At 43.0% G+C, this 16,268-nt stretch overlaps 1 protein-coding gene across 1 annotated transcript; it reads left to right on the top strand.

Annotated features, from left to right (window-relative positions):
- The first annotated feature begins 1,574 nt into the window (after window positions 1-1,574).
- Window positions 1,575-15,375, top strand: HAPSTR1 (HUWE1 associated protein modifying stress responses). The gene is made up of 4 exons (XM_059826324.1): window positions 1,575-1,794; window positions 2,761-2,841; window positions 6,976-7,251; window positions 14,208-15,375. The coding sequence occupies exons 1-4, from the start codon at window positions 1,575-1,577 to the stop codon at window positions 14,450-14,452; spliced, it is 822 nt and encodes a 273-aa protein (XP_059682307.1). The 3' UTR covers window positions 14,453-15,375.
- The last annotated feature ends 893 nt before the right edge of the window (window positions 15,376-16,268 follow it).

The following is a 16,268-nucleotide window of genomic DNA, read 5'->3' as shown; positions in this document are numbered from 1 at the left end:
TTAAATCCCCACTACATACGAGTTAGGCTTGAATTCCTGTACGTTTTTAGGAAGTTGTATGAAGATCCAAGTTCAAAATGGGAATGAGTAGGGACTGAATAAAATAGACTGTCAGAGGAAGAAACAGTCCATAAAGCTTGTGTATCTAACATCCAGTGGGTTTGAGTGGGACGGGCACACCGGGCTACCAGTTCCTGTGTCATACCGGTTTAGTAATGTGGAAGAGCTGATCTGAAACCCGGCAGGGCACAGGCAGCAGTGGCAGTGCAGACTCGGGATAGTGGATGCAAACCCAGCTGCAGGTTATGTCCAGCCTTTGCACTACAGCAACAAAAACCAAGAGATGGGATTATTTTATAGAGGATGGAGAGGGAAACTCCGTTTGCCTGCTGATGGCTATTTCCACACCAATGCATGGCTTGGCTCACATGCGGGCTCAGGGGGACGTCTGCTTTGATTGGAAGTAGTAGCGTGGCTGGAGTAGCGAGGAGGATTATTTTCACAGCAGTATTTTGAAGAGATTGTGAGGTAAACAAGTGCTTTAACACGTGCAAAGAAACTGATTTATGTTACTGTTTGCTGGAATTTTGCCCAGTACAGTACAAATACACTACAAGAAATGGAAAATAAAAAAAGTGTAAAACCGTCAGAAAGGGGATCGGAAGGGTTTGACTCCTCAGCGCAAACCTCCCCGCCGACACCCTGCCCTCTCAGGCGCTGGCCATGCAACTGGGCTCTGCACCGGCCCTCCGGCCCTGCGCGGCAGCCATTTTCCCCGGGGCCTGGCCGCAGGGCGGGCGGATGAAACCACCTCCCCGGCGAGGACCTGCCCCTCAGGTGGGTAGCGCGGCGGCCGGCTGTCACCGCACAGGCTTCGGCCCCGCCGGCAGCGGCTGGGGCGAGGCCCGAGGCAGAGCAACGCCTTACCCGGCTTGGGAAAGGCCCCAGTGCCAAGATGGCAGAACCACCCTGCCCTGCCCCCGCGGGCACCCCGGCCCCCGCTGCGGCCGTGGCGGGGCTCCAGGTCCCCGACCTGCCGCAGCGGCTCCGGCCCGGGCCCGGCGGGCGGTGAGGGGCGCCGGCGGGCGTGGCCGCCTCAGGGCCCGGCGCATCACGCCAGGGGGAGGGCCCAGGCCGCACCGAGGGCGGTGGGGGAGGCCACTGCGCCTGCGCCCCGCAGCCAACGACATCTGCGCACGGGTGTGTGCTGGCGTAACCAATCTTGCGTGCGCTACCGCCCCCCCCCGTGCGTTCCACCTGATGGACGTGCGGGCGGACCAGTGAGGGCCGGAGTTGCCCTTCAAACCGCCGGTGCCGGGGCAACCGCGGCCAGTTGGGCGGCAGGGGCGGGTGTAGAATGGTAGCACGTTACTAGGCGTCTCCAACGGGCTTTTACTGTGCTCGGGGCGGCGCCGCCGCTCAGTGTGTTTGGAGCCGGCGGACCGACGGGCCGGTCCGGAGAGCATGGGGGTGAGGTAGGGCCGGCCCAGCTGCGGAGGCGAGGCGAGCGCGGCTGTCCGGTGGGGCCGGGCCTGCGCGGCGGCGGCGGCGAGGGACGCGGCGCCGGCCGGAGGATGGAGGACAAGAAGGAGGAAGGCGAGGAGGAGATCCAGGAACATGGGCCCGAGCACTGGTTCAGCAAGTGGGAGCGGCAGTGCCTGGCCGAGGCCGAGCAGGAGGAGGCGCTGGCCCCGGAGCTGCAGGACGAGGCGGCGTCGCAGCCGGAGCACAAGCAGCAGAAGCTCTGGCACCTTTTCCAGAACTCGGCCACCGCTGTGGCGCAGCTCTACAAGGGTGAGCGCTGCGGGAGGGCCGGGGACGGGAGGGGGGCGGCGGGGCCTGGGGCAGGCAGAGGGGGCACTGCTGAGGCGGCTGGGGCAGGACGGGGCTTGGCGGGCGGTGGAGCCCGAGCGGGGTGGGCTCGGGGCTGGGGCCGGGGCCAGGCCCGGAGATGGGGGAGTTGGGCGGGGGGGGGGGGGGGGGGGTCGCAGAGGCGCGGGGCCGCCGCGGCCCCGCCGGGGTGGGGTGGCAACGGGGCCGCGGCCTCACAAAGGGGATGTGGCGGCGAGAGCGGCCTGGGCAGGGGGAGGAGCGGGCTTCCGGCCCGGGGGCTCCGCGCCCGTCCATAGAGGCAGACGGGAAAACAAAATGGCGAGAGGGGGAACCGGGGCCGCTGCCCGGACATCGCCCTTCGCGGCCCCCAGTGGAGCGGCCTGGGCCGGCGGAGCCGCTGGGCCGGCTCTTGTGTCGGCCCGGCCTGGCCGCCTCCCCGCCCCGGACGGGCGGCTGGCAGAGGCGGCGGCCCGCGAGGGCGGCCGGCGGCGTCCTGCCGGCCCCGGGGAGGCCGGGCGCTCCGGCGGAGGGCGGCCTCGGCGGGGGGCCCGCGCCGGGAGGGTCCCGGCCCGGGGAGCGGCGGGCTCCGGGGGCGGGGAGGGTGGGGGCAGGCCGGGAAGCCCGGCCCTGCCGGCGGCGGCTCCCGACGCCCAGCCCAGGGAAGAGGCTCCGACAAAATGGCGAAGTGAGGGGCCGGCCCCATTGTGCGGCGGGGGCTGCGGGCGGGGGCCGGGCAGGGCGCTTCCCCGGCGGGCTGGGGGCGCCGACGCCTCGCCCGCTGCCCGGGACCGGGCCGCTGCCGGCCCGCCCTTCTCGGCCCTGATCCCGAGTTGCCTTCAGAAGGTGGAACAAAATGGCGAAACCTAACATGGCCGTTCGGAGTTGGTGACTCCAAAATAAACAGCGTGTGTCCTTCCCTCCCTGCAGACCGGGTGTGCCAGCAGCCGGGGCTCTCCCTCTGGGTCCCCTTCCAGAACGCTGCCACTGCGGTCACCAACCTCTACAAAGGTAAGGGGCTCCCCCCCCCCCCCCGCTGCCCCAGCAGCCTGCCCCACCGAGCCCCACTCTGCCTCCTGCCCCGGCTTACTCATAAGCAGGGCCTGTTAATGTCTCTTATTCACCCTGATAAAATCTAACCGAGACTGCTTCCTGAATCTTGCAAGTTTTCCCTGGGCCACTTCAGCTGACAGTAGCTGAATCTTTTCTGTTGCCTCATGTCAGTGACTAATAACTTAAAAGCTGTTTTACTTTGAGACCCTTGAAAAAGGTTGTTTTTAATGTGTGGCTCGCTCTCATGAATTCAAGGGAAGAGTGCAATAGCTTATTAAACAGTACTTAAATTTCCTGCATTTTTTTACATTTCATAGTGTATTAGATGTTGGGATATCAATATAATACATGTACATTTGCAGTGGAGCATAAGTTGGGTTTGGTGTTTGTAAAATTCTGCATAGATGTTATATCACAAGAAGATTTATCTTGTGACAGTGAGGCTTCTTCAGTAAGCCTCCCACTTTATTTTAAGCACTAGGACGTAGTTCTGACTGTCCAGGGTGGCTGTAAGAAAGTAGTGTTAGCCAGAACTTTGATAAGAGTGCACTCTGCGCATTGCTATGCTTTTGTGCTGTTTTACTGTGTGTTTCTGTCTGTCAGGATCTGTTTCTGCACTCTATTGTTCTTTGGGCTGTTACAAGAATTCTTGTCTGCAGAAGAATCTTTCAGTGGTTTCTAGTTTGTTTAAAAGAGTGTATGAAAATGATAGCTGTATCAGTGGAGGCTTAAACTGGCACAGTGTGATTCCCATTGTTGCTGTCTTCCATTGCTAGGAAGGAAAGAACCTTAAGGTTCCAAACTGTTGTTCTTCTGACTTGTAGCTTGTTTTTTTGAGTTGTGGGTATTTTTTCTTCATCATTATTTATAGTTCTACCTGCATGTTCTTTCATTTGTCTCTAGTTTTCCCATCTTGTATTTGCTTTAAGCAATTGAACTTAGTAACATGTTTGTGATGGCTGATCAGGTTTCTGACAGATGTGGATAGAGCAAGGAGGAAATGTAGATGCATAACCCTCACTGCCAGAGACTTGACTTTTGCAGAAGGTGCATTTGGATGTTGTGCGTGTGTCATAGGTCATACAAAGGGGCAAGCATGTCGTGTAACACAGGGTAGGTGTTGGCCTGAGGGAGTGGGTCACTAGAACCTGGTCATGGTGCTTGAGTAGCAGCAGGTAGTGTTAAAAAGTTGTCTGGAATAATGACAGTCTTTTTTTACAAATGGCTTTGCTCTCCCTTACAGTGTCTTTACTACAAAGACTTAGGCTGTTTATTTTTGGTTAAATCATTTGATTACTTGTGCTATAGGCAAAATGAGCCCTATTTTTCTGCAATGATGTGATTAACAGAAGAGTATGTATGTGGTGATCAGGGAAACTAGAATTTAAGTAGGAAGCTGTCTTTAGTCAGGTGTGATGTAATACTTCAAAAAGCAGCACCTGAAACAAATCTTCCCTTAAAACAGATCTTTAAGAAGTGCTTAAGTACCTCAGTTATTCAGAACTGCCATCTTTCAATTTTAAATTAACTTCCAAGTGTGTAGAAATTTGTTGAATGCAGGTAGAACCATCTAGGTGCTGGCATACTAGGCAAGTTGGGGTTTCTTTATGTGAATTTACCTTCCCTAGTGATAAACATGGCTCTTTAAAAATCTCCTGTTTCTCACAGACTCAATAATATTTGTGTTTTGGAGGACTCTGTCAAAACACTGGAGAAGTACTTGGTGTGGTAAACTGAACACCACAAACTGCCTCTTGCCCTGTCAAGTGGTTTCTGGTGTGATAATGTTTGGAATTTTGAGACATGAAAATTCTTTTAACAAGAGCTACATGAGGAATAGTGCATAAAGAGAATGCCATGATGTCTTGAATGTCAGCACTTTTTCTGAAAACAGATTAGAAGTTTAATATCACACCACACTGTGAAGGTCTTAGATCAGGAATTTCTGATTGGTGCTGGTGATAGAGACCTCATTTAAAGACAGTTGATTGTCTTCCAGATTGCACTAAAGTAGTGAAGGCATGGCTTGTAACATAGGATTTAGAACTTAAGGCCGCTATAGAAAGTCTTACGCATATATTAGAATAGGACTTCTGAGCCTACAATTTACCTTATTTTTATTAAAAAAAAAAAGCTGCATGTTTGGTAATGTTGGTTTAGACTTGTTAATTTCAGGATGTAGGCAACTGACTGCTTATACTTTGCCAGCTTAACTTTGTAAACAGAGAAGTTGTAGCTTTTACCATAAAAATCTAATCTTTCCCAGGGATGCTTGAAACTTGCCCAGGCTACATCAGCAGTCAGTGTGTTTGACCTCATAACTAGTTCATAGTTAGTCCTTTGTAAAGCATTCTTGTATACAAGGAAAGCAGGTTATTGATGTAAAGCTGGGCTCCTTAACTCAAAGGACTTTCTCATGGTATTTCAGGAAGTGATTAAAGGAATATTGTCAGTTTGCAAATTGGCTCTGAAGTGTTTGGTTAGCTTTTACTAGTTGAGTGCATTGGAGCCTTAGCTGCTGTGGAGTATAAAATGGCTGGAGGAATAATCTGTCATGTTGCCATTGCTTTCACAGGAATTGGTGTCTGTAAATCTTATAGCCTTTGATTACAGAGCAGCATAGGCAAAATACTCTGAGTGCATAAAAGTAACATGTTAAGTGTACTCTATGTATACCTGTATAGCTCATATTCTAAAAGCCCCAAGATTTAGCAATGATCATTTGAGATGTTTTTCTTCTTTGTAGGTTGTATTATGTTTGAAGTTCTGCTCTTTGATAGTGTAGATTTTAGTCCTGTCTTTTGTAGACCATGCAGTGGTGCCTTAGAATATGTCTAAGAATAGCATTTAATAGTGATTATTTTTGGTTTTTTGAGTGTGAGAACTAGATTAGATGTGTATGTCACTGTTTGCCTGTAAACCAATACCTTGGACAGCTGTTCTTAAATAAATCTCTTAATATTGTTCTGGGCAAATAGCTCTTATGTTGGACTTCCCTAGTAAAACAAGAATATAAAAAGCTTGCTTTAATCAGCTCTGCCAGATTTAAAAAAAATATATGGAAAGCAAGTAAATGAAATGGGAGTGGATATGTTGATGTCTTTAATGGAGCAAGAGCTAACAGCAGTAATTTTCATAAAACTGAAGTAGCTGTTGGCAAAGCTCTGATAAATCTATGACAAACAAGATGAGCATAATTGTGTAGAGAATATGGTTTGTCCCACCTGTTGCCTGAAACTTACTCATACTTAAACTGGTAGCCAGAAATGTACCGACCAAAGTTTGAAAGCAATTTAATACAAGGCATTTAACTGTGCCTCTAAGAAGCACTCTTAACTGATGTGCATGGTGACCAATCACGTCAATGGAGAATGAAATTGCATTTTGTAGTAGGATTAATTGCAAATAATATGTGTTTAAAGCTTTTGTATGTCAAATTTGTGATGGATCTTAAATGGGGAAGGAAATTTTCTTAGACTTTCTTTGTAGATTGTATGTTGCCTAATTGAAAGCTATTGGGGACACTTGTGTTCTAGTTTCAAAACTATGGCCTCCTGCAAATTGCCTTTGCAGTTGAAATTCAGATGAAACTAGAGAGACTCTAAAGAAATCTGAGTTTTCTGAAAATTCCTTATCTAACAGAATCAAGAAAAGCAGTTAATCTTTGTGGGATTTGTTGACTGTGTTGATGCACTTAAGAGTGTGTCTGAAGTGCATTGTCTGATCTACGTACCTTCCTCAGACTGACAAGCTGAAAGTGTGATTTTAATGTTAATACTATACGGTTTTGTAAACAGTGCTGCGGTGTTGACCTGAAGTATAATAAATGCTGTTTAGGTGGTGCTTGAGTTGCTGCTGTCTTTTTGACTTGTAAAGGGGTTGGAAATTTTTAGCTACTGTTCTCCTTAGGTTCAATATGACCAGTCTTCAATGCTAGCCAGTTTGTTACACCTAACTTGTACTGTGTTACAGTAATCTGTAGAAGAGAGACTTCTTTCCCATGGTTGACAGGAAGCTGTATCAGTGATGTGCCATACTATACATTGTTTTATCTGAAATGCTCACTAAAGAAACTTTTTTGTCTTCTTGCAGAAAGTGTGGATGTCCATCAGCGAAGCTTTGATGTAGGAATTCAGATTGGCTATCAGCGTCGGAATAAGGATGTGTTAGCTTGGGTCAAAAAACGCAGAAGAACTATCCGAAGAGAAGACTTGATCAGCTTCCTATGTGGAAAAGTTCCTCCTCCAAGAAATTCTAGAGCTCCCCCAAGACTGACTGTAGTATCCCCTAACCGAGCTACTTCAACAGAAACTAGTTCATCTGTAGAGACTGATTTGCAACCCTTCCGTGAAGCCATAGCTCTGCATGGTAACAGTAATTTTTTCAATACTACTTGGTAAAAACTGGAATTGGGTGGGGGTTCTTAAAGCATGTCTGACTCTTGGCCATTGTTGGTGTCATAATGTGTCATGTACCTGATGTTCCAGCTGAAGGTACCCCCTTAATTTGCTAAGGGAGTTTTTGCATGTATAAGGCATGTAGCTACTAAAAAGTTGCATAGTCAAATATTTTGAATGAGGAAAAGGTATTGTATAAAAATGAGATTTGGATCTGTAATATTCTACAGCTGTGAACTTGACAGTTAAGTATCAACTTCTGATAGTGTTTTTGAAGGATTAAGAGCCTTGGCATTAATATCAATGCTAAAGTAAACAGAATGCTTAGAAAATGATAATACTATGCTTGCAACTAGTTAAATATTAAGATTTGACTAGTAGTAAATAACTAGAAAAATTTTTGCAGGGTTGGGGGGGAATTTGAAGCTTCTGTTTCTGGGGTACCTTACCTCTCTGATACCCTTGTTGTTACACACTGGATAACATGGTTTAGCATTTGCCACAGTGAGCTCTTGAGCAGAGTAAACTCAGGCACTTTTATTGGTAATATGGCTCTTTTCATGCCCTTGTATTGTTTCTTAGCATCTGCTTTATATAGAGGTAATCTATGGAAGTGACTTCTCTATAACATGAGAATCTGAAGCATGAAGTATAAAGTTTTCTCATGTCTCATAATCTAATACAGGGTCATGAGGGACCGTAGGAAGTTCTGTACTGTGTACTGGCACTGCAGGGGCTAGAAATGCACTCTTCCCCTTCCTCAGCTGGTTGGCAAGATTATGTGTCAGTCACCTTCTGGATTAGGTTCTCCTGATATCAGTTTCAATCTGGTCTTTGACACAAATGCTTTTGTGCTAATCCTTTAGTGACTGGGCTTGTATTTGGCCTTAACTGTTTTCAGGTTATTGCCTACAATGTCTGTTCCTCCAGCTTCTCCCCTCCTTTTCTTTAACATTAAGGAAGTTGTGATTAACCTATCTCCAAACTATTTTCCTATTTATTATAGGACTTCTCAGAAGTATGTTTTGATTTTGAAACCTGTGTAGTATCTTCAGGTGTGTGTAAATTCATGTCCTCTGTGGGGCTATGTTTATCTTCATTTTTGGCAGGCTGTTTAAGTGATTTGCTGCTTCTAGATATTGTGAGGAAACATGAGAACCTGATGATAGTGAGTAGCAGTCTCAGCAAGTGTTCAGGACTAAGGCTTTAAGGGCAATTTGACTGGCCTGTAGAGGAGTGAGGCTTTTGTGCTGGTAGGCTTCCTGTGGAAATGGAGTATTTCTCTATTGGTAATGTGGATGGGCTGAATTAGATTTGATGGATAATGCCAGAACTTGCTGCTCTAAGCAAGGTATCTTAGTAGCTAATAAAATATTATATATACTATATATTAGTAGCTAATAAAATATTTCCTAGAACATCAAACACAATTTTAGGTGTATGCCTTAGACTAAAACATTAGAAGAGTAGTATCTTTAGGTATCAGTACAATCTTAAAACTGTATGCTGCATCTGAAGAGAAATCTGTTAAAACTGGATTTTTAACTTCACTTCTATCTCAAACCTTATCTGACCTATGTTACAGCTTCACAATGTAGTTAACAGTTTTCTTGACAAAAGCTTTTAACTCTGGCATGTAAGCTGTGCAGCTGTTACTGAAATCTTCAGTGTAACTTAAGGGTACTTGAGAATGAATTTTAGGAACTAATTAACCTCAGAGGGTTAAACTCTGGTAAATAAACCTTTGCTTTTAATATCAGCTTTCTATTATTAGTGTGCTGATGGATAACCTTTAAAATAAAACATCACTGGAAACTTGAACTGTGAATACCTGAAAATAAATGAAAGCCTTCAAGGAAAGCTGAGTAGTTAGCTCAAGGTAATATATGCTATTTTACTCTGAAGCTCAGGTGGGGTTTTCTGAAACTTCAAGAATGGTGCATCTGATGATGCTTAGTGTTTTAAGATGTGATAGTAGAAGATAAATACCTTTATTGTTCAACATCTCAAATACAGAGTCAGGTTTTTAACTTCTTCCAGACTCTAAAATGTCTTGCAGTTAGCATAGGTATGGATGTATCTTCACCTACTTTCTGGATGCGTATTGCCGTATCCAATTCTGAAAGAGAAATTTAAAATGACAGAATTACATCAAACTGAGCTAATACTCATAAGATTCCCAAAAGCTGACTTCTGCCAGGTCATTTTCTGCTTGGCTGTACTAAGTCTTGCAGTACTGATGGCTGTGCGCAGTCCATGTTTGAAATGATGCTTTGGTCTTTTCATGTGGGATGTGCTCCATGCTTTACAAACCATTCTCCCAGCATGCTGGGAGAAAATGCTATGATTTCAGGAAGGGGGAAGAAGCAAGCATGGCAAGGCAATGCTGAAATGTATTAAATGTGAGCATTCTTAACTAAAAATGATGTGAATAGGTAACAGCACAGTGAGGGAGTGTTAGTTTTTTTTACTCCTTGGCTTTAATGTTGATGTATATCATGAATGTGATTCAGTCTCTTTGTGGGGGGGATCCCTTGCTCTAACATGTAGAAGTGTGTGGCTTGGCCCCTTTAAAGAGCCTGAATTTCCATTAGGCTGCCTTGTTCTCAAAATATTAAACTGCAATATAAAACATAGCAGTTAACAGAGTGGAGAAGAAGCAGTTGGTAGAAGAGGGGTTGGGAGAGCAGCGTTCAGGTTAGTTTGAAAGAGTTTAACTTAAAGGTTGTGTGTATATATAGCTATCAGAGTTGTGTATTGGAATGTACTGCTAAAACGTGCTCTTTGATGTATGACATGGAGGAGTGACAAGGATCTATCTGTATGCCATTTTGTATTTATCTTGGGTTATTAACTAGTTCCTGCTTTAGTCACACTTATAAGTGTTGAATGTTCTTTTTGATACTTCTTGATTAAAACTTCTGGAAAATGATAGTTAATACTTATACTGAACAGTAGTTATCCAGTATATTATGCTGTGGTAGTGACCTGAATAAGTTGTACTAGTTACGGTTATAATGCAGATAAAACAGCATTTTCAGTTTGTTAGGCTACTGTTGATAAGCTTGCTAGTTTTGAGTTGACAGTTTTATTTACCTGAAGTATTTCATACTTCATAAAACATACTTTTAGCCAAGCATTCTAATAATTTGATAGTTTTGGAGAGTACTTTGTTATAAATTAGCTAGTATTGGTCACAATTTATTCTATACTGCAGCTTTTTCTAATAGTACTGTAATAAATGCTTTAGAATGTAACCAGATAAAAGCAGAGTTTTTGTGAAGTTACTGGCTGTGAAACACCATATTGTTGATGACTTGACTGAGATATGGCAGGAGTGAGAATGTAATAAGTACTGCAAAATATTTCAGATATGCCTTCCACTTCAATCCTTTCAAGTTTAAAAAGGGAGAAAGAGCCATGTGTCCTTTCTTAAAGGCCTCTTGGAAAAAAAGGAAATGTCTCTTTCAGAAAGCAGTGGGAGACTTCAGGGGTGGTCATGAGATCATGAAAATAGTAAAGACATTTTAGTAGGTGTTTGAATCTCTATCCTGTTGTATAGACAAAACTGATACGCCTGCAATTAGGTCATGTTAATCACAATACAGAAATTTGAGGTTATAAGATGGTGTTGCTAACAGTCATGTCATCTTACTACTTCCTAGTACCTATTACTTCTTGCTTTCTGCTTTAAATGGTTAAATGCTTTAGGAAGAGGTCTCAGAGTCCACTGAAGACTTAAACTCAGAATAGTTCACAATAAATGGATTTTCTGAGATTTCCTCTTTGTATTACAACAACTTTCTAAGACAAAATTAACTGTGAATCACAGTTAGGTTTCAGATCCTGAAAGATGCTTTCTCTGTCAACAAAACCCAGATCTTTTCTATTGCATTGCTGATTGTCTTCCAAGATGTTGCTTCTATGAAATGGCAACTTGATATTACAGTGCATGCCTTGAATTTTCTTTCTGGTTCTTCTATGTTAGCTTGATTACCTAAACTGAAACAGTGATATAAATGTTTCTTTTGAGTTCTGCTGTCTTGGATTGATGTGTAGTGCCATGTAATATGGTTAACTGCCAGTAACTGATACCGAATTGTCACTCAGTCTGTTAGCATACTCAGTAATGACTGTTACTCACTAGTTCAGTATTAAATACCTCCTATGAGATGCAAGATTAAACTGCAAGTAGAAGTCCATATTGTGATGCAATATCCTTGTACTCCTATCTTTGTAGAAATTAGTTCAAAACTACTTTCCTGCCTTTGACACCAGATTTGATTGGAGATTTTAACTTCTTGAAGGTTCTTTGTGTATTTTAATGTACAGTGTGATTCAGTATTACCTGAATATTGGAAAGTCAATGCCTGCTTGAGGCATTGCTTGCAGACCTCGGCAGTCTGTTTTAGAATATGCTGCAGCATATTACAGATGCATCTTTTAATTCTGACTTATCTAGTATTTTAAAACATGCTTGTTACTTGAAAAGGCTCCACTTAAAAACATAGTTCTTGAGTGATGCCAAAAAATGTATTCTCACATCACAGGTCAGTTCTGCAGCTTACTTAAAATAATTTTTATCTCCTTACTTGGGCACTAGGTATAATGAAAAGATGTCATGATAAAACTGAATTAGTATATTGGTCATTTGGTTAGGGGTTGTATAATACACGAGTAAATGACTAAGTGGTGTAAATTGTTGACTCTCAGTGTAAGTAACAACACTGAACCTGTGTGTTCAGAGCAGTTTTCCTTGAAGAATGATGTGGGGGGAAATCTCTGCAATCAGTTTTGATTTGCAACAATGTCACCTTCTGTGCCCTGTCATTTTCTTTTCCAATTTAAATGTACAGGATGAATTAATGTTGTTTTTCTAATGTATGTCATGCCAGTTGAAATTAAGCTTGCTGTTGTCTTTGAATTGTGAAGTGATTTGTTACCTGCCCAAATTTTGCATGTTGGTGGTTTATCCAAGTTACAGTATCTGAATTGGCTTATTGCTCATACATCTATGTCATCAAATTAGCTGCTTTACTTTCTTTGGTAGATATATAGGAACCTCTTTTCATATAGTTTTGAATTTAAGCTTGACCTTAATCCTGGGAGTACTGGAATAAACCTTGTTTCTGAATTACCTTTTCACTAAAACAGCTTCTGCTGTTGAAATACTTCCTGCCATTGTGAATGAAAGATTATTTTAATATTAAGAAAACCTGCAGGGTCCATACCAGGCTTCAAACCATGCTTCTGAGTTGGGTTGGAACACAGCTTAGAGCTGTAAGCAAAAGCTCTAAGAAAGCATCAGTGATTAGTGGCTGTTTCTACTTGTTGCATAACACCCAATCTGTGTAAAAGCATATCCTGTGCTGCTGTAAGATCTAAGCTTTAAATGTTCATTCAACAGTAATGTACAGTAGAGTGAAATTGGCTGGCCTGTTTTATCCCAACTTGTATGTCAACCTGCCATTGCTGCAGATGGCTTTAGAATATGTCTTTCAATTGAGGTTTCTGGCAACTGATCTAGTAGCTCTAGCAGTCTTCTCTTCACATAGCCTCTGAAGTTACTTGTTTGGCCTGTCAGCAGCTAGTAGATAAGGTTTTGTTAGGCTTTACTTGCCAGGGTGTGACTTCTGGCTGCTTACTTGACTACATATGAAGATGTATATTAAATGGCTTTGCACATGCACATGATGTGTGATGGCTGGACAAAGGTACAGAGGTTTTCTCCAGTCTCAAATACTCAGAGCTCAAGGTTTTGAAGGTTACTGAGACAGAAATCTTCCTGGCCAGTTTAACTCTTGCTTATTGTTACTGCTAGAAAAATAAACAGATGTAGATCTTGTTCTGCTGTTCTTCATCTTCCCGCATGACTCTTGCTTTGGTAGTTTGTTTCTAGGGCCAACAGATGTTTTGTACTTTCATAATAATACTCAGATTTGAAGCAGTTATGATAGCAAAGATGTTTGTCTTGTATCTGAGCTCTTGTTTATCTACAAATGTAGCCTGAATTCCAAATTGAGAAGGATTGTTAGGCTTTCATGTACTAGCCCTTACTAAACTTACGGATGTCCTGCTTTTTCAAAGTTGTAATAGTAACATTACTGAAGACAAAAAGTTCAAATTAGTATGAAGTTCATAGTTTTCTTGTTTATGGCCTTGTTTCTACAAGAAATAAACTTACTGTTGTAATTAAACATTAACAACCTAAACACAAACCAAAGTGATTGCAGGGTACCTGTGACAGTGTTTTGGATCACATCTGTCAACAGCAAATTTTGGGGGATTGTCATGTGGTCTTACATGGCTTATTTTTTATTTGTAAGTGATCTTCTGAATTCTGGTAATACTAATGTGTTGGCTAATAGTGGCAGCCATGAAATAAAGCCTTTATTTAAACACTAGCTGTGTTACAGACCTGTCTGAGATCTGCTGTCATACTGCAGTTTTCTTTAGAACTGTGGTGACTGAGGGACTGAGAGGGAGCAGGGTGGTAGTGTTTGAAACAAGACCAAGTCAAGTCAACCCGGAATCAACCCCCTTGGTAGGGGGATTTTCATTCTGTGTAACTATTGGTCTGGTGTGAAGCCTTCATACTGAAATAGTCTACTCTTGAGTATGTGCACATATTATGAATACCATGTGATGCTTATGGAGCTAGCATTTGCCATAGTGTGCTGTTACAACCTGGTGTATAAGCTTGCTTGTGATGTCATAAAAAGCAATTCTAGTAATCGCTAGATTCTTACATAGACTAAAAGCTGGGAAGGTGTGGTCTGGACTTCAAATAAGTGTGATACAAATAATAGGATGAAGTGCCTTTAATATCTCGCTAGAAGTCATATAAGTGTCATTTCTTCTGCCACATACAGGAAGTTAACTTTCTTTACTGTTTGACCTAAATTGCTTTTCCTTTTTTTCCCCTAGGTCTGAGTGGTGCAATGGCTAGTATAAGTGTTCGCTCAAGTACCCCAGGCTCGCCCACTCATGTGAGCAGTGGCTCCAATGCTAGTCGAAGGAGAAATGGACTTCATGATGTTGATTTGAACACTTTCATATCAGAAGAAATGGCACTCCACTTGGACAATGGTGGAACTAGAAAGCGTACCTCAGCCCAGTGTGGCGATGTCATTACAGACTCACCAACTCATAAACGCAACAGAATGATCTAAACTGCAAAAATTTCAAATCCACCATGCTGCTTGAAAGCCACTTGATCCTCAAAGTACTATTGAAAAGGAAACGTGAGACCATCTTTCCATATTCACCGTTTAAGACAAATGAATTCAATAATTGCCATAAGGAAATTTTAGATATTACATTAGATGCCTCTTGTAACTGCGGCTTTCTTAAACTATATTCTTAGCAGAGGACATCAGATATTGTGTAGTAGTTAGCAAGATCATCATAGGCAAACATGTATCCGTTCCAAGGCTAAAAGTGACCTTACTTGTATTCTTAAAGGGAAAGGAAATTTCAGATGTTTATTTGGTTATAGAATGCTTTTTTGTCCTTTATTTCCTGCTGTGTTGAGTATTTGCTTAAACAGTATTGCCAGTTTGACTGAAATTGTCTACAACATGACTTGGCATCTTTGTCAAAACTGCAGGCTTCCATTTTTGCAGCACTGTACCATGCACCTAGTTTCTATATAGTAAGTGTGCAAGTTATAAATATTGGACTGTACCCTTTTAGTTTTAAAAGCAGTTGATAATTCCGGTGACTGTGTGATAATGTAAAGAGGTGCTATGGTGGTCATGCAATTAATACTTAATATTGAGTCAATACAAGGATCTTTATTGGATTTACTTCGTGTGTTTTAGTGCTCTGAAGTAGTAATATTAAACTTTCCCCAATTAACTTCATAGACTTTTAAATTGGTTTGAGAAAATATATGTACTTACTGGTATTATCCTTGTGGTAATAATACACAGTGCAGACTGCACCAGTGCTGACCTAAATTTAGAGAAAGATGTCCTGTAATTGGAAAATAGGCTTTTCTGTTCAGTATTAGTGAAGGGGGTAGGTTTTGTGTACACCCATATCCCATTTTGTTTCTTGTAAAGTAATTGCCCATTGCTGGGGAGGGGTGGGAGGAGAGGGAATGAGGGGGAATAGTTGGAAAAGGTGTGTGTTCTAACAAGTAAGACTTCTGGTCATGTGGAAACTTGGACTAACTTAAACAAGACTCTGATGCCATCTCCTTCAGGAGGGGGTGACATGCAGGTTCTGTGAAGTGCTAAGAAAATAATTTAAAACTGGAAGTTGATTATGAAGCTCTGGATGAATTAAAGGATAAATGGCTTTCTTTTTGTGTTGAGCTTACATTCATAGGATTGAACTTGGGCTGCCATAACTTAAGTCTTGATCTCTAGTTCAGTTTTACATTATGCTTATCTGCTGCAAGTCTGTTTCTGAACAGGGAAGGGTATGTGTCAATCTCGGAATGTCCTAACTATTTTTACATGTAGATGCAGCAAGTCTTTGATGGAGAGCTCTGGCTTTTAGGGCCTCTGAACTCTGCCTAGGAAAGGGAAAATACAGGAGGAATAAAAAAGTGAAGAGCTGCAAACCTGCAAGTTGGGAAGGAATATTTAGCGAGGTGGTATGCATGGTTTAACTGGCAGCATCAGCTGATTCTTGGATGAAATGCAGCTATGCTAGATTCACAATACTAAAAAAAACTGTGGTGGTCTAGCTAAGTTAAGGCACCTTGAGCTCCATGTTAATACCCAGCTCTTCAAGACTTTTGCTTACGTGCTTGTAGAGTCAGATCTTTTATTTTCCCTATTTGAAGCAGACTTCACTGTAGTTTTGCTCCTTTTTACCTGATGTCCTTTCATTGGTGTTCTGTAGTCAAGGCAAGACAGTGATGTGTTAAATTCTCAGAATTCAACGCTCTCTAAGAGCATGGTTTTCCTTGCTTTGTGGTGCTTCCATCAAAATTTACATGGAAGAGCGCTTGAAGATGTCAACAGTTGCACAATA

Source organism: Gavia stellata, chromosome 18 (genome assembly GCF_030936135.1).
Source record: "Gavia stellata isolate bGavSte3 chromosome 18, bGavSte3.hap2, whole genome shotgun sequence".
In the NCBI taxonomy this organism is placed as follows: domain Eukaryota; kingdom Metazoa; phylum Chordata; class Aves; order Gaviiformes; family Gaviidae; genus Gavia; species Gavia stellata.
The sequence above is the reverse complement of the archived record's forward strand: the minus strand, read 5'-3'. Positions and strand labels throughout refer to the sequence as shown.

Excerpts from the sequence above, each read along its gene's own strand:
- HAPSTR1 (XM_059826324.1), top strand. The coding sequence starts at position 1,575 with ATGGAGGACAAGAAGGAGGAAGGCGAGGAGGAGATCCAGGAACATGGG. Across the intron at positions 1,795-2,760 it reads TGTGGCGCAGCTCTACAAGG|ACCGGGTGTGCCAGCAGCCG; the intron begins GTGAGCGCTGCG and ends CCCTCCCTGCAG. Across the intron at positions 7,252-14,207 it reads TGAAGCCATAGCTCTGCATG|GTCTGAGTGGTGCAATGGCT; the intron begins GTAACAGTAATT and ends TTTTTCCCCTAG.